General features: G+C 47.4%; 1 protein-coding gene across 1 annotated transcript in view; it reads left to right on the forward strand.

The window, feature by feature from the left end:
- Positions 1-9,057: 9,057 nt before the first annotated feature.
- LOC120945954 (cytochrome P450 4B1-like) overlaps positions 9,058-19,010 on the forward strand; it is a 34,469-nt gene continuing 24,516 nt past the window's right edge. The window contains exons 1-3 of the mRNA XM_040360551.1: positions 9,058-9,310; positions 13,009-13,153; positions 17,091-17,135. Coding sequence (XP_040216485.1) covers positions 9,122-9,310; positions 13,009-13,153; positions 17,091-17,135 — 379 coding nt within the window. The 5' untranslated portion in view covers positions 9,058-9,121. The remainder of the gene's footprint in view (positions 9,311-13,008; positions 13,154-17,090; positions 17,136-19,010) is intronic.

Below are 19,010 nucleotides of genomic sequence, written 5' to 3' on the forward strand. Positions count from 1 at the left end.
GTGTTGTTATGCATGCTATAACCTTGCACAATGTTAGGTTATCTACAGAAGAGACAAGAAAAGTGATTATGTAATACAAAGGTTAAGGTCATACAGGTAATCATGAGAGTTGAATGCCTTCTTACCTTTACCTTCATTTCCATAAACAAAGAATTGGATGGTTGTCAGACTGATGACATCGGGTGTACTATCCCCAAATCACAAAACATATCTGTTATCAGACAGCATCATCCTCAGTGATATAGTGAATCCACAGTAATTATTTATACTGCAGTTTACTGAAGAACGACAAGAACGACATGGATTACAGTTAGTTATTATGGCTATTGGACTTAGCACTTTGCCCCTTGTCCTGTTTTATAGAACTGGCCCATAAGTTTCACCCAGAACCTAAATGAAACAATTAAAAAAGATTTTATGGTCCTGTAAATGTTTGTATTAGATGTATTGTACAATTAAATGTATTCATCCTAATGCACTGTGCTAAAGGCAAAACGTCTACAGTGGAACCTTGGATTACGAGCATAATCCGTTCCAGGAGAATGCTCATAATCCAAAGCACTCGCATATCAAAGCGAGTTTCCCCATAGAAGTCAATGGAAGCGAAAATAATTTGTTCCGCATTGACTGCTATGGCATGCAATACTGCATGTGGCCAGAGGTGGGTGGCGCCGGAGAGCCTCGGAAAGGCTCAGGGACAGCTCGACTGAACTCGGAAAACTTAAGAAATGGTCGGGAACTGAGTATTTTCGAGTATTTATGTACTGCCCCGATCGGCTCTGACGCCCCCCCCCCCCCCACCTCAGGCCAAATGTGGTACTGCACACCGCTGTGGCTTGAATCCTGCTCGTTTTGGTTCAGCTCTGACACATGAACTCTGTGTATATTCCTATCTGTGAACCTTCTGACCCGCTGACCTCATGTCAAACCTTGGACACTGGAGCTGCGTCAAAAACCTGACATTCAAGATTCCTTAGGTCATTCTCATATTGGCTGACCAGAAATATCCAGGAAAGCTCAGCTTTAGAGTGAAGAATTATGTCTTATCAATTGAACAAGGTCATTCACTCATACCTAATTACTATGATTAATCATAAAACCAAATATGTTTTGCAAGCTTGCCATGAATTATGAATTGCCAAATTATGAATTTGAAATAATATTCTAACAGTCTGTGTGAAAGTTATAGAGTCTACAAACTATGGTACAGTGCATCCGGAAAATATTCACAGCGCTTCACTTTTTCCACATTTTGCTATGTTACAGCCTTGGCCCCTTTCACACAGGGTGGATCAGTAATGATCCGCCCCGTGAACCTCCGCTTGCTCAGCGGGGATCGCTCCGTTGATCCCCGCTGAGCCGGCGGATGACAGGGCAGTCCCCGCACACTGTGCAGGGACCGCCCTGTCTTTTCTCCGCTTTCCCCTATGGGGGGATCGGATGAACACGGACCGTATAAATAAAAAAATAAAAATTTACTTAAAGCAGTGTTTCACCCTAAAAACAAATTTCTAGCATGCCATCAAGCATACTAGCGCGATCTACAGTACAACTTTCTTTTATTTTTTGGCGCCGTACTTACAGTTTACTGCCGTAGTGACGTTTCAGACTCCCCGCGGGGAATGGGCGTTCCTATGCACAGGGAAGATGATTGACGGCCGGCTATGGCGCGTTACGCTCCCCGAAGATAGCCGAAATAGGACTTGCCTCTTCACGGCGCTATACGGCGCCTGCGCACAGACATCGGAGCTGACTGCACAGTCGCCGTGAAGAGGCAAGTCCTATTTCGGCTATCTTCGGGGAGCGTGACGCGCCATAGCCGGCCGTCAATCATCTTCCCTGTGCATAGGAACGCCCATTCCCCGCGGGGAGTCGGAAACTTCATTACGGCAGTAAGCAGTGAGTACGGCGCCAAAAAATAAAAGAAAGGTGTACTGTAGATCGCGCTAGTATGCTTGATGGCATGCTAGAAAAAAAAACTTTTTTTTTAGGGTGAACCCCCGCTTTAGGCATTCATAAGTAAAGAGAAAGGAATGGCCGCACACCACAACAGAAGCCTTTAAAATAATCTGTCCATAGGACAACTATAGGCGTGCTCTCCACAAATCTGCCCTTTATGGAAGAGTGGCAAGAAAAAAGACATTGTTGAACGAAAGCCATAAGAAGTCCCATTTGTAGTTTGTGAGAAGCCATGTGGGGGACACAGCAAACATGTGGAAGAAGGTGCTCTGGTCAGATAAGACCAAAATTAAACTTTTTGGCCTTAAAGCAAAACGCTATGTGTGGCAGAAAACTAACACAGCACATCACCCTGAACACACCATCCCCACCGTGAAACATGGTGGTGGCAGCATCCTGTTGTCGGGATGCTTTTTCTTCAGCAGGTGCAGGGAAGCTGGATGGAGCCAATTATAGGACAATCTTAGGCCTCTTACAGACGAGGGGACAGTTTTCAGCGGGACCGTTTTCAGCGGACATGTCCCCTCAGAGATTTCTGTCTGATGGCTGTACACACCATCAGACAGGAATCCGCGCGGACAGACAGCGCGGTGACGTGCGCGACGCTGGAAGGTCAATGCTTCCACGCATGCGTCAAAGTGATTCGACGCATGCAAGGGATGGCGGCCGGTCGGACATGTACGGTGAGTCTGTACAGACGACCGAACATGTCCGACAGACAGGATTCCAGCGGACATGTTTCTTAGCATGCTAAGAAACATTTATCCGCTCGAAAACGGTCGGGTGGACAAATGTCCGCTGGAAACCTGTCCGGTCGGCTGTACACACGACCGAACATGTCTGCTGAAACTGGTCCGCGGACCAGTTTCAGCAGACATGTTCGGTCGTCTGTACGAGGCCTTAGAAGAAAACCTGTTAGAGTCTGCAAAAGACTTGAGACTGCGGCAGAGGTTCACCTTCCAGCAGGACAATGGCCCTAAACATACAGCCAGAGCTACAATAGAATGGTTTAGATCAAAGTATATTCATGTGTTAAGGCCCGTACACACGGTCTGACTTTTTGCCAACGAACTTCAAAATCTGCAAGTTTTCAGATTTGTCTGATCGTGTGTACACTCCATCGGACCAACTTTTTCGGGTTTCATCGGACAAAAAGTTTGGTCTGCAATCGGACAAACTTTTCGACAACAAAAGTCTGATGGTGCCTTGTCCGACCGTGTGTACAGCAAGCCATCGGACTTTTGTACAAAGTGCAAATACGCATGCTCAGAATCAATGTTAAAATCAACCAACAATAGCAGAAGTTAACGAAAGGGTGGCGGTAAAGAGCAGAAAAAACGATGGTTTTCTCAGTTAAAGTTGATGGGGTTATGTTATTAGAAAATGGAAAAAGAGTAAGATGGCTATGCTTGTCGGATACTGTGTACGTGTTGTACTATAATGACTCTGAGTTTGTCTGAAATACCTTCTGACCCATGAGATGTGAAAATATGTACTGTATTATGCTGTTTTGTTATGCTATGGACATGTACAATAAAATTTACACTTTAAAAAAAAAAAAGAGCAGAAAAACCACGTGATGTTGGGAAAGTTTTAGAAAAGTTTGCAGAAAAGTCCAAGCGTGTGTATGCTATGGGTGTGACCGGACAACTCCCTTCGGACAAAAATCCAAGGGAAAGTTTGTTGGATGTCCGACCGTGTGTACGAGGCTTTAGAATACTTAGTCAAGGTCCAGAGCCAGACCTAAATCCAATTGAGAATCTGTGGCAAGGCTTGAAAATGGGTGTTCAGTAGCTTTCCATCCAATCTGACAGAGCTTGAGCTATTTTGCACAGAAGAATGGGCAAAAATGTCCCTCTCTAGATGTGCAAAGCTGGTAGAGACATCCCCAAAAAGACTTGCAGCTGTAATTGCAGTAAGAGGCGGTTCTACAAAGTATTGACTCAGGGGGGCTGAATACAAATACACTCCACACTTTTCACATATTGTAGCTCCATGTCGGACTGCTGGCAGGAAACGCTGCTTTAAAAACTTGATTTTTATCAGCGTTTTGCATTGCCGTCAATGCACGTTTAGCGGCGCTAGCTTTTAGCCGTGTTTCTCTGCCTCTATTCAAAATGAATGGTTCCCTATAGGAGCCTATTGATTTGAATAGAAGTCGCACCAGAAGTTGGATTATCATGATCCGACTTGCTGTGCCACTTATGCGCTGAGTATGAAGGAGAACCCCGCCAAAATGAAAAAAAAAATGGTGTGGGGCTCCCCCCTCAGATGATATCTGACCCTTCGGTCTGGTATGGATTTTAAGGGGAACCCCCTACGCCAAAAAAAAACCGCTTGGGATTCCCCCCAAAATCCATACCAGACCCTTATCCGCGCACGCAGCCCGGCTGGTCAGGAAAGGGGGTGGGGTGGGGAGGCTTAACGCTCTTTTACAGCATTAACCCTCATTTAACACCTTTTACCGGCGTCTGGCATTTCCAGGACTGCTCATGAACGCGATTTTAGGGCGTTCAGAAAACAGCCCATGAACTCCACTGCTGATTATCGTCCAAAAATGTCCATGTGTGCATGGACACATAGGATAACATAGTGGAGTTCATGGGCTTTTAGAAACAAAAGCCCAAACACCAAAAAATGGCCGTTTATGAGCTCCAGTGTGCATGGAGCCTGATTTGTACAAAATGTTGAAAACCATTTATCATTTTCCTTACACTTCACAATTATGTGCCACTTTGTGTTGGTCTATCATATAAAATTCATGTTTTTGGTTGTAACATGAACAAAATGTGGGAAATTTCAAGGGGTATGAATATTTATAGTCACTGTACCCATCAATTGCTGACACTGTACCCATCAATTTCCCCCAGTGTGCCCCATCAAATGCTGACAGTGTGCCCCATCAGATGCTGCCAGTGTGCCCAACAATTGCCACTACTGTGCCCCATCAGATGGTGCCAGTGTGCCCATCAATTGCCGATACTCTTCCCCATCAGATGCTGCCAGTTTACCCATCAATTGCTGCCAGTGTGCCGATCAATTGCCGCTACTGTGCCCCATCAGATGCTGCCAGTGTGCCCATCAATTGCCTCTACTTTCCCCCATCACATTCTGCCAGTGTGCCCATCAAATGCTGCCAGTGTGCCCCATCAGATGCTGCCAGTGTGCCCATCAATTGCCACTACTGTGCCCCATCAGATGCTGCTAGTTTACCCATCAATTGCTGCCAGTGTGCCGATCAATTGCCACTACTGTGCCCCATCAGATGCTGCCAGTGTGCCCATCAATTGCCTCTACTGTGCCCCATCAGATGCTGCCAGTGTGCCCAACAATTGCCTCTACTGTGCCCCATCAGGTGGCAGTCTCCTGCACGTCCTCCATGTCTTCTTCTGTCCTCTCTTAGGCGTCCAATCACAGTGCCTGGCATTTCAGCCAATCAAGTGACCGGTAATAGACCCGACAACCCGATTGGCTGAGAGGCGGATTCAATGTTAGCAAAGCAAATTCCTTCGCTTTGCTAACACACAGCTGAGTGAACAGCGAATGCCCAGCATGGCGATCGCTGTTCACGTTTTTGGGCACCTATTAGAGCCTATGGCTCTAACCAAGCACTTCCAAAAAACACCCCCGCCGGTGTAATTCAGGTGCCCGGCGCCCGAAAAGGGGCAGGACACCTGAACAGGGGGTGTCAGCAGCGACCATAGATAGATTCATGCATTGCATGAATCTATCTATGGTGATTAGGGATGATCTCCGGCGTGTTCGCACAGTCCACATGCAGAGCCCGCCAGGAAGTCTGCACCGCACTGTGCTAATCACAGGCAGGGAGACATTGTCCCGATGCGCGGCTGCAGAAAACAGAAAATGTCTCCCTGCCTGTGATTAGCGCAGCACCGTGCAGACTTCCTGGCGGGCTCTGCACGTGGACTGTGCGAACACGCCAGAGCTCATCCCTAATAGTGATTAGAGTGGTGCCAGGCGAGAGGGGGCGGAGCTCCAGCGCCCTTTATGGACGCACCGCCACTGACTGTGCTAATAAAAAGCACTCAACGCCCGACTGGGAGGTAAATATTCTCCTTGGAGCGATAGGTCACCTACTCTACAGAATCCAGGTGTAACAATAATCAGCACCCTGTGCTAGTGAAAAGCACACAATGCCGAACGGCGATGTAGATCTTCTCCTTGGATCGATCATACACAAACACGCCACAGCCTCCAGGTATAACGATAGCTGATGAGCTCAGTCACATGAAGGAAATAAACAGAGCTGGGTTTTCTTGCATGTTTTTAGGACTTGAGGGGGGGGGGGGGGGACTCTGGATGATCTATGTACATTGCAAAGAATGTAACAAACTTTGTAGCAGCTGCAGGCATCATCCCGGTACCGTTTTTTAGATCAGCTTTCCAGGGATAACAACCGATGTGGCTTAAAGAGGAAGTAAACCCAGGTATAAAATAAAAACACCACCTGCAAGACAAAGGCATAATGAGCTAGTATGCATGGCTCATTATGTAATACTCGCCTCCGATCGGAGCCACTTTAAAGACGCTCGGTTGTTATCCCATGAGGAGTGGGAGGGGACATTTCCCCCTCCCGCCGCCTCCCACCGCTCTTACCGGGCCTTCCGTCCCACCGGGAGACCCGATCCGCAATGCACCACTTCCGGTGCCTAGAAACAGACTGGAACAAAGCCGTTAACAGCTTAGTTCCAGTCTCCTGAATAGGGATGAGCTCCGGCGTGTTCGCACAGTTCACGTGCAGAGCCCGCCAGGAAGTGTGCACGGCGCTGCGCTAATCACAGGCAGGGAGACATTTCCCGATCTCTGCAGCCGCGCATCGAGACAAAGTCTCCCTGCCTGTGATTAGCACAGCGCTGTGCAGACTTCCTGGCGGGCTCTACATGTGGACTGTGCGAACACGCAGTAAAGAACCCTCTACGTAGTGTAGCGGGGTCATCCTGCCAGTCCAGTGGCAGTTCCTCCCCCCCCCCCCCCCCCCGCTGGAACTTTACCTACGCCTGTAAATATGTTGGATACCTTTACACAAGTTATGCATCGCGGGACTGCAAGTAGCAGGAGATATTGACTCCACTAACTCGTAGGAGAAATGGACTACATTTCCCGCAATGCTTTGGCCTTCAGGAAGATGTGACGTTTAGCTCGGACCGTTGAGAGAGGTTACTTAAGGAAGGGGAGTGGCGCCTTTTGGCTCTCTCTGGACCAGCCTTCTCTCCTGTGCGGAGCTGCAGACGGAGACAGCTGCACGTCTGGGCCAGAAGCCTGGGCCTAGATTTGCTGAGAGACCAGCCATCCAGACGGAAGCAAGATCCCAGCACCACGCCAGCATTCCCGGAGTTGAAGAGGCAGCCCAGCTGATAACTGTAGCAGGGGGACGCTCTCGTACGGGATTCCGTGTGTCTCGGAGCAGCATCTCATCAGCTCACTCTAATTCCTGAGGAAAGATCGGGCAGAGCACCTGCTCAGCTTCTAATTCCCTGACTACCATAGCCCTCCTGTTCTGTGATTCTTCTTTTAACTGTTCCCTGTGGATTACAATTTAATGTGCACCTACCGGCCGCCACAAAATATTAACTAATCTAAAGACTGCCCGCTAGGGGCGCTCGCAAGCATAGTCTGACTTTGAATTTAGGAGAATGGTACCATTCTTAGGTTCAGAATGTCTTGTTAATCCCCTTAAATTACTGATTCTTGCAAGGGCCCTTGCGAATCGGATCAAATTACTACTGACTAGTTGTGTTTAGGCTAAATCATTGTTACTGCTGTTTTCAACATTTCCAAACAGTAAACTTACCCTTTCTATATTCAAGTATATTCACTGTGTGGAGTATATTTTCTTACCCAGAGGGACAGTACTATTGCAGTAAGTAGTTTATGGTCATACTGTCATTACATACTGTGGTCCAGTTATTGTGACTCCAGCTCAGCAGGGGTCACCATACCTCACCACTAGGTTTCTGATGTGTCAAGGGAGGGTTCGAGCTATTTAAAGTGGAGGTTCACCCAAAAAATCATTTTTTAACAGTAGATTGGGCCTAATTGCGGAAAGCAGAATCGGGTGTTTTGATTAAAATCAATGCAGTACTTACCGTTTATGAGATAGATGTTCTCCCGCCGCTTCCGGGTATGGGCTGCGGGACTGGGCGTTCCTATTTGATTGGCAGCCTTCCGACCGTCGCATACAGCGCGTCACCAGTTTCCGAAAGTAGCCAAACGTCGGTGCGCAGGCGCCGTATAGCACCGCACCGACATTCGGCAACTCATGACGCGCTGTATGCGACCGTCGGAAGGCTGTCAATCAAATAGGACCGCCCAGTCCCGAAGACCATACCCGGAAGCGGCGGGAGAACATCTATCTCAAAAAAGGTAAGTACTGCATTGATTTTAATCAAAACACCCGATTCTGCTTCACGTAATTAGGCCCAATCTACTGTTAAAAAAATTTTTTCGGGTGAACTCCCGCTTTAAAAGGGGGTGAACTGAGCTTAAGAGAGTAGATCCCAAATCAACCAGCGGCTCCTTCGGGGGTAGCGCTACAGTAGTTTAAGGTTAAACCTCTTTTCTTCTAATTTTAATGAGTGGCCACATGTCTTATTAAACTCTGTTCCATGAAAAAGTTTTATCCCTACTGTGGGGTCACCAGTACGGTATTTGTAAATTGAAATCATATCCCCCCTCAAGCGTCTCTTCTCCAGAAAGAATCAGTTCAGTGCTCGTTTGTGTTTATTTTTATTCGCTTACCGTATTGATTTGCTGAAGTTTATTCGTGAATATACATTTAAATTGAGTGACTGGCAGCACAGCACTATTCTGCATTTACTTCAATTACAAATAATAATTTTACATGAATCTGGCTAACCCATTCTGATGAAATAAATTCTGCTGGATACTTTGATTTAATATTCTCTATTGCTTGTTTTCTCTTTCTTCCACTAAATCTCTCATACACCTGCTGCACTCAATGTCTGTTTATGATTGTCAGGGAAGTCACGCCCTCCTGCGTGGTTTATCCACCTCCTCTGCACATTGTCCTATCCATTGCATTTGTAAAGACATGCCTTCTACTGACAATGATTTACATATGTGATTTGACATACAGTACAGAGATCAGTGTAGTGTACACAGCGCAGTGTACATTGCCAACATGGCTTCCTCTATATTTGGATTGCCCTCTCTGAGTTTCTCAGATCTATTTCACTTTGTTGCCTGTCTGTGTGTCTTCTATCTCCTATATAAAGCTTATTCATTGCATCTGAGGAGGAAGCAGCTGCTGAAAAATTTCCGTTCTTTTCCAGGTCCCGAGACGCATTGGCTGTATGGCAATACACATGTGGTAAGGCGCTGTTATTCTTATCTTGACAATAATTTAAAGGGGTTGTAAACCCTCATTTATTTTTATTAATATTTTTTTTTTACTAGTAATGGCGGCAATCAGCGATTTTTATCGGTACTGCGACATTATGGCGGACACTTCTGACACATTTTTGGGGCCATTGGCATTTTTATAGCGATCAGTGCTATAAAAATGCATTGATTACTATAAAAATGGCACTGGCAGGGAAGGGGTTGACACTAGGGGGCGAGGAAGGGGTTAAGTATGTTCCCTGGGTGTGTTCTAACTGAAGGGGGGGTGGACTGACTAGGGGAAATGACAGATCGCTGTTCATACATCGTATGAACAGACAATCAGGCATTTCTCCCCCTGACAGGACCGGGAGCTGTGTGTTTACACACACAGCTCCCTGTTCTCGCTCTGTAACGAGCAATCGCGAGTGCCCGGCGGTGATCGCGCCCCTATTGGCTGCTCGGCGAGATGATGTAGATATACGTGATCTCGCCCAGCAGAGCCGACCTGCCGCCGTAAAACTGCGGCGGCTGGTCGGCAAGCGGTTAAAGGGGTTGTAAAGGTATTTTTTTTCCTAAATAGCTTCCTTTACCTTGGTGCAGTCCTCCTTCACTTATCTCATCCTTTGATTTTGCTTTTTAGGCCTGGTTCACACTGGTACGATTTGAGATGCGATTTGAGATGTCAAATCGCATCTCAAATTGGCGACATTTGTCGGCAATGGCACCGTGCTACTCGGTGCGACGCCGCATCTGCGGCGCTGCACCGATTTTAAAAAGTAGTTCCTGTACTACTTTTTGCGATTTCGGGTCGCGATTTACATTGACATCTGTGCAGAAACCTGCACAGATGTCTCTGAAATCGCGGCCGAAATCGGGACTGCCAGCGGGAGTGAAATCGTGCGAGTTCAACTGAACTCGCACGACTTCACTCCCGCAGCCCAGTGTGAACCTGGGCTAAATGTCCTTTTTTTCTTCTGAGAAATCCTCACTTCCTGTTCTTCTGTCTGTAACTCCACACAGTAATGCAAGGCTTTCTCCCTGGTGTGGAGTGTCGTGCTCGCCCCCTCCCTTGGATGACAGGAGAGTCAGGACGCTCTCTTCGTTGCAGATAGAGAAAGGAGCTGTGTGTTAGTGGGCATCCTGACTCTATTCGGATGCAAGAAACCAGCGCAAGGTTGGTATTGCGGCTTGCAGTCCAACCAGAAGTGCCGGTTCTGCCGGCTGTAAAACCTGTCGTGGTCGGAGGTAGAGGGGAAGCTGTCGCCACTAAGGGACCAACCACCTTATTACCAGGGACCACTGTGAGTAACTGAAGCAAGTACCGAAGCAGTATTTGCACCAACCGGGGACAGTGAAGAATTGGGAAACTTTAGCAGGTGTCAAGCCAGGGACCCAGCCAGCGGAGGTGACACTTGCAGAGCAGCCTTGTGTGTCAAGCCAGGGACTGAGCAGGCCAGTGGGGTGAAGCTTGAGAAGTATCTGGAGTGCCAAGCCAGGGACCCAGCAGAGAAGCGCGGGTGACGCCTGAGGAAGATGCTTAAGTGAAGATTGGAAGAGCTCAAGGGATTAAGTGGCAGTGAACCAGCAAGTCTAGTGAGAGAGAGACTGGGAGCTAAGTGGATTGAGAACCTGCAAGAAGTAAATGTAGAGAAAGTAAAGGAGTTTGTTACAAATTGAATTAGAAACTGATGCCATAGGAGACAGCATTCCTACAAATGCAGATTTGGTGTCTTGCTGGATGCCTTTCCCTGCATTGCTGTCTACCTGTAGAAGTCTCAAAGTCTGTCAATTAAAGCGGAGTTACACCCAAAAGTGGAACTTCTGTTTACCGTATTCCTCACCCCCCCCCCTTCCGGTGTCACATTTGGCACCTTTTGGGGTAGGGGGGGGGCAGGATACCTGTCTTTCCCTCTTCCGGGAGTCCGGGCCTCGGCCCGTAATGTCAGCGCGGGGCTCCCTCCTCCTCCCTCCCCCCATCCACCGGGCCAATAGGAGAGAGGAGCATGCCTCGCGAATGCGCTGTAAGTTTCCCGGCGCGAAACGGAAAGGCTACACTGCCGGGTACCCTTACCTGCAATGGCGGTGGCAGCAACCGACAGCTGATGGAAACATCAGCTGCAGGTGCCGACATCGCTGTACTCCAAGACAGGTAAGTGTCCATTTATTAAAAGCCAGTAGCTGCAGTATGTGTAGCTGCTGTTTTTTTTTGTTGGGGGTGCGGAACACCACTTTAACATTGCAACTACCTAATGGTGTCCTGGCCCTAAACCCTCTCTCCCACAGTTCTGTTAGAGAGAAAAACATATCTTTGCATTCAAGAAGTGTCTGGGGCCCATGAATCTACCTTGCACTACACCCACTATGCCTTACAACCCACTCTATGGGGCAGATCCACAGAGCGAGTACGCCGGTGTATCTACTGATACTTTAAAATTTCCCGCGTCGTATCGTTGTTTTGAATCCTCAAAACAAGATACGATGGCATCTGGGTTAGATCCGACAGGTGTACGTCTTCGTACGCCTTCGGATCTAAGATGCAATACTTCGGCGTCCGCTGGGTGGGGTTCACGTCGTTTTCCGCGTCGGGTATGCAAATTAGCTATTTCCGACAATCCACGAACGTACGAGTGGCCGGCGCATTTTTTTACGGCGTCTGTAGTCGGCTTTTTCCGGCGTATAGTTAAAACTGCTATTTCGTCGCGTATAGTTAGACTTGCCATGTTAAGTATGGCCGTCGTTCCCGCGTTTAATTTGAATTTTTTTTTTTTTTTTGCGTAAGTCGTCCGTGAATCAGAATGTAAGTAAGTCACGTCTATGTTTAAAAAAATGACGTCCTTGCGACGTCATTTAGCGCAATGCACAGCGGGAAATTTAGGGACGGCGCATGCGCAGTTCATTCGGCGCGGGGACGCGCTTCATTTAAATGAAACACGCCCCCTAATCGCCAATTTGAATTCCGCGCCGTTACGCCGCTTGAGATACACTACGCCGCCGTAACTTACGGCGCAAATTCTTTGGGGATTCAAACCGGCCTAATGTAAGTTACAGCGGCGTAGCGTATCTCACATACGCTGCGCCGATCTATTTGTATGTGAATCTACCCCTATATGGCATGATGTAAGCAGCTCTTGACTCTGGAGGTTCTCATTATACTAAAGGAGGCCTGGGATCTTGCTACACAGTGATGCACCATATTTTGCACCATGCAGTTTTAGTAAAATCCCAGTGTTGTTGATCCCGTGCAGCAGCAAATATCTAACACTTTTTTTGCTTCCTGTTGCCTTTTACATCATGTAATGTACCAATCCACACGTGGAACCACAGGGTTAGGTGGGAGGAATAGGTCCACACCCAGAAGTGTTAAATACCTGCAGCAGAAAGGGATCAACAACACGGCAGACGTTTAACACATGGGCCACCAGAGAGGTATATTTCATCTTACAGGGTGGCTTTATTTTACTTTTGCCTCTATAGTGATAGGGTCACTTTAACAATTGTAAAAGTTGAATGGAGTGGCGCCACTGGTAAGAAGTGCAGTTGCTCTTTAAATAACCCAATGCAACCGTTTATGTTTTCATCTTTATACTTTTACCCAGTGCAGGATTCTTCAAGATAGTCTTCCAACCGATTCTATAATGCTTTATTTTCTCCATTGTCAAAAATCTCTTTTTTTTTTGCTCATAGTTTAAAAAAGATGGCACAGATTTGGACATTGTGGCTAGTTATGGGAGAAGATTTAAATATGCATTTCCCATGTGGCTTGGAAGATTCTTTGCTACTGTCACTATCTGTCATCCAGACTATGCAAAGGTCATTTTTTCCAGACAAGGTAAGAAGTTTTTTTGCTTCTTTTTTGTTAAAGAATTTCAATTTGTAAAAGGATAACCTGTTATGTGATAAGGATTTGCGATTTGGGTATAGTAATGTAAACTTTTGCAGCCCATACATGGAGCAAATTTCTTTCCTGCAAACTGAAGAAATTCACTCAATTCTCCAAACAACACAGTGTTGACAGGAGAATCCCTCCCGCTGAGCCATTGTATTCTCCCAGAGGGGGAAGCCGTTCCCGTCAGGAGAAGACAGTGATTGTTGCTAGCGGCTATACCAGCCGGTAGCCAAAATTGTGTGTAAAATCAGGTATGCTGGTTGTACCCAAGTTAATTGATCAACTTGGTCCATTCAGCCTGCCCATATATGGTTCAAATCTTGGCCAGTTCCTGCTAAACCAGCTGAGATTTGAACTATGTATGGCCGGTCTTTGAGTTGCTTCTCTAAAGCCAGTATGCAGCAAGTGAAGTCGGAACTCCCAATCCAGTGCCGGGAAAAGGCCATTCAGGGCAAAGATACCAAACTGCGCCCCCCCTTCCTTAAAGGATAGGGTCAGGGTGCCCAAATCCCTGCCATAAACCATTGCGCCCAGGGCAGCCTCCTCTCCTGCCCTCCCCTTGTTCCGGCCCTGTCCCAATCTACAAACTTGTTCCTGGCTAGTAACTAAGGCCCAGATTCTCAAAGGGCTGACGACGGCGCAACGCCATTTGCGCCGTCGTAAGTCCTAATCTGGGCCGTCGTATCTATGCGACTGATTCTTAGAATCAGTTACGCATAGATATCAATTAGATCTGACAGGCGTAAGGCTCTTACGCTGTCAGATCTTAAATGCAATTTTTTTTCCCGCCGCTAGGTGTCGCCTCGTCGTTTTCCCCGTCGTCTATGCAAATTAGCTATTTAGGCGAGATTCCCGAATGTACGCGCGGTCGACGCAGTGAATTTACGACGTTTCTGTAAGCGTAAACTTACCCCTGCTATATGAGGGGTAAGTTTACGAAGGTCTGTCGTATGCCATGTTAAGTATGGCCTCGGGACAGCGTCGTCTTTTTCCGTCGGTTACGTCGTTTTACTAAGTCGTTCGCGAATACGACTTTACGTCAATGACGCTCACGTCGGTGTCATTGACGTTTTCCGTTGTGAGCTGGAGCATGCGCACTGGGTTATTTTTCCGCCCGGCGCATGCGCAGTTTGATCGGCGCGGGGGCGCGCTTAATTTGAATACAAGCCGCCCCCTTTGAATTACGCGGCCATACGCCGGGCCATTTACACTACGCGCTGCAAATTACGGAGCAAGTGCTTGGAGAATACGGCACTTGCTCCAGTAAGTTGCGGTGGCGTGGTGTAAATGGCTTACACTACGCCGCCGCCGATTCTATGAGAATCTGGCCCTCAGTGTTGAAGCCATTAGCTCAAAATGACAAGCAACCCACATTTTTAGGAGTGGTTAACAATGACAATCTGGATATTTCTATCACGATAGGTTCTCTTTAGAGAGAATCATTGCTGACATCTTATGAAGATTCAGAGCATCTGTTGGATGTACAGTATATTGCTGTCTGTGACCTAGTTCATCAAGGACACCAGGTTAAATAAATGGAAATATAAGATTGTTTCACTTTTATCACCTTCCTAGTTAGCCAGCTAGCTAGGCTTCATAAACGTTGTTCTTTTGGCTCTACTGTAATCAGTTGAGCAGCTTGTAATTGCTTTGGGCTGCTCTGAGTTTCACAGGATTTGGGTTTGACTGCTTCCCCCTGCCTTCTGGAGAGTACTGGAATGCAGTGGGCTGGGAGAGTCCAATCTACAGTCTGAATTCTTATGAGGTCCCAGACAATTCCTGGGGGAGGGTGACCAGTAGGTGGCTGAGAGAGTGTAGAAATAGTTTGAGACCTAGGGCAGATGGGTTCTTGTCCAGGAGAAGATGTCAGGCTGCTGCCCTTCTTTGCAGTCCCACTGTGCGTCTTCATTTGCTCATCGAGGTCCCAGCTGTGTTGGAGGGGGGGGGGGGCTATTCTACTGAACTTTGAGCTGATCGAAGGATTTATCTGGGGATCGTCTGAAGAGTTCACAGGAGACTTGTCTGGCTGATTTTGGAAGGAGGCATCCGAATATTAAAGAAGAAGTAAACCCTGATGGGTTTTGCTGTCTGCAAAGCCTGCAAATGAAAAGCATAATGGGCTAGTATGTATTGCATACTAGCCCATTATGTGACACTTACATGCAAAATAATTCAGCGATGTCCCCTGTGTAGGCAGCGTTCATCTTCTGGCCCCTCTTCCTTCCGGGCCGCGGACTCCATCTCCGGCTGTGATTCACCGTAGCCGCGTGACGTCACTCCCACGCATGGGAGCTGCCATTAACGGCACAGGCTAGGGAAAAAACGGCACTTAGTTTTGTTTCTTCCCCATGCATGCGGTATTTCCACTACCTATAGGTAAGCCTTATTCTAGGCTTACCTATAGGTAGAAGCCCATACAAAAGGATACCCCAGGGCTAATTATTGAGCTAGAAAAGTGACTGAGAATGTGTGCCCAGCTGCCTAACCCCCATCTTGGGAAAGAGAGGCTGGCATGACAGAGGTTAACTTGGCAGAGACAGAGTACGTGTCAGGGGGATGGCTTAGGGACAGAGCAGGGGGGCCGTGTGATTGTGTGATTGGCTCATGGGGATTGTGCAGGGAGGAGGACTGCCAGCAGGAAGGGGAGGGATCAGTTCACTGTGAGGGAGAGCAGGGTAAGGAACTTCCCGCCCACCCGACAACTTGGTGGGTGTTGTGTTTGTATAGGGTGGTTGCGGGATTTGAGGTTTGATTGCTGCATCTGCGGGGGTTCAAGATCATTTTAGGTCTTATGGGCACTTTAAAAGGCATGGTGGAGGGACCCGTCTGAGGTACGGCTCCCAGGTGGTACATGGGTACCCGCTAGTTGTCTCTGAGTCGGTGGTTTTCGCGACTGGAGGCCTGAGACGTACTAGCAGGTACAGTTCTGGTTTGTAGGCCATTGGGACCTTGGGCTCCGGTGCAGGGAATAACTGGTGTTATGTTTAAAAGAGTTTATGTTAATAAGGTGATTATTTTACATATTTATATTTGGTTAATAAAACGGCCCCAATGGCCAATTTCTCCATAGTCAGTGTTGCGTGGTTCTTAAGGGGAAGGATGGGATTATTGGTAGTGGTTACAAGATATAGTTAATACCATTATCGAGAACCCTGGGACCATTCAGTGGGCACTTTTGGGTGTGAGTGCTACACACTAGAGTGGGGTGGAAATTTCACGATGGGGATACTTATTCCAATGACGGTGATGATATCTGTCCAAGATGAGATAACAGATTACCATTTTTCTTCCTGCTGAGTCTCTGACAGGATATAAGGGGGGATATTTTCAAATAGAGAGACGGGCAGAATTAAAAACCCAAAAGAGGTCCTATCCCTTTCCCACTGATAAACAAGAGGGAAGGCTTTGTTTGGCGTTCCACCTTAAAGTTTTTAGGATATAGTATGTTGTATGCATGAATGCCTCCTTTTGCTTTTAGACACATACGCAGCAATTATGGTTTTACTTTACTGTAGGCCATTTGTCCCTGATGTTTATTTATTTTACCTTCCCCTCATTTTATCCTACCCTACAATGTTCATTACCACTCGTTAAAAAGGCAAATATCTCCTCATACATTTTAAAACTGAATAATTGAGTCGGGAAGCCAGGTACATTTTTTGATAGAAGGATACACTGTACATGTTTAATTATCATATATTAAATACTCTCCACTCATTTCTTACAATCCTTGTACTTTAATCTTCTGAAATTCAAAAAAAAATATTTTTTATTAAAAATTTGCAATCTGCAATTTTCCCCCTTGAATGGAGTACCTGGAACTGTTCAGTGCTCTATGTAACCTATACACAGAACTATCACGCTCTGTTTTTTCTTACAGATCCAAAGGATAACTTTGCCTATAACCTCCTCATCCCATGGATTGGTATGTAACAGCTTTCTTATTATCAGCTAACATTAGATTAGCATCTAAATACATATGTGTGTATCAGGGGCGGACTGACAACTCATGGGGGCCCCTGGACATCAGGAGGACACATGGGGACTCTGTGGGGGGGCGCAGAGGACACTGGGGGATGCAATGGACACAGGAAGATACCTTGGGGGTGCAGATGATACTGGGGGATGCAGAGGACACAGGGGGACAAGGGGATACAGCAGGGGGGGGGGCGCAGAGCACACTGGGGGGCACGAAAGACACAGGGATGCCTGGGGGGCACAGAGACACTGTGGGGGCACAGAGGATATTGGGGGCGTGAAGCACACAGGGGTACGCTGTGGGGGGCGCAGAGGACACAGGGGCATGCAGGGGAACACAGGGGGAAGTGGAGAACATAGGGGAAAGGGGAGGACACTGGGATGCCGTGGGGTGCCTGTAGGACACTGGGGGGTCTTCTGGGGTGCAGAGGACACAGGGATGTCTTGGGTGGCTGGAGGGAGGACACAGGTCCTCTGTGACATCTCTTTGATTTGGGGGGTAAGAGGATTTGTCCCCACCCCACCCCAGCACAAATCCTCTCCCCCTCCTGTGCTTTGACTTCTCCATGTGTGCTGTCCCCCTCCTCCTGTATCCATCAATAAACCATCAGCCGGTTCTAGGAGTACAATGTGCCCCCCGCAAATCCGCCGCAGAGACCACCACTACATTGTTTACAGGACCGCCGCCTGAAGAGATGGCTACCTCGGTTGTGGCAGCAAACTAAGGACGTATATAGTCATGCAACAGTGCAATTCAGATTCCAGTGAGCTGCAGCGTGTCGCGGCTGATGCAGTTACCCATAGTCAAAATACAGAGAGGGAGTTTTAGCTGGAGTCTTCTCATCATCTGCATCGTTGCCAATTTCATCTGAGTTCCAGAGTGTTTAGAGCGGGCATAGCCCATGTTATAGTTAAGGACACTGCTTTCAGACATCATTCACACAGTTCAGCTGGTGGTACTTGTAGTCCCACAGAAGTCAAATCTTAGGTTATAACGAATACTGAAAGCGGACATCTATGACCAGTTCACATTATTGACTCCAGTAGCCAGGATGGATAACACCTTTAGGATCATAAAAGAAGGAAGTCATAATACAAAAAGGGTAAACCAAATTTGCTACATTCTGTCATCTAGGATTACTTTATTTACAGCATAAAGAGGTTAGCTGAAGATATCTGGATTTCAAGTACTTTTTTACCTTTTTTATCATCCTTTTCCCTCATCTGCCTTAATTGCATTGGACTGCTAGGGGGAGCCATCTTATTTGAATATAATAGTTTGCATAGTGTTCCTCCATATTGTTCAGGATTTTCTGGCCTGTGAGTCGAGGAGGCAGAAGGGAGAAATCTGACACATAAGATATAGGGGTTGATTTACTAAATATGGTGAACGCAAGATCTGGTGCAGCTGTGCATTCTAGCCAATCAGCTTCTAACTTAAGCTTGTTCAATTAAAGGGTTTGTAAAGGATTTTTTTTTTTTTTTAAATAACAAACATGTCATACTTACCTCCACTGTGCAGTTCGTTTTGCACAGAGTGCCCCCGATCCATATCTTCTGGGGTCCCTCGGCGGCTGTCTCGATCCTCCCCGCAATTAGTCACCACAGTCATGCGAGAGCTCGCATGGTGGTCACTAATTGCGGGCTTGCTCCCGTGATACAGCGAGCGGCCATAGCCGCTCGCTGTATCACTAGGCCCTGCCCCGCACCGCGTCACTTGATGTGATTGACAGCAGCGCCAGCCAATGGCTGTGCTGCTCTCAATCCATCCGCGCTAGCCAATCAGCGGCCAGGCTGAGCGGCGAAGAGACCGCGCGGGACT

Source organism: Rana temporaria, chromosome 7 (assembly GCF_905171775.1).
Source record: "Rana temporaria chromosome 7, aRanTem1.1, whole genome shotgun sequence".
Lineage (NCBI taxonomy): Eukaryota > Metazoa > Chordata > Amphibia > Anura > Ranidae > Rana > Rana temporaria.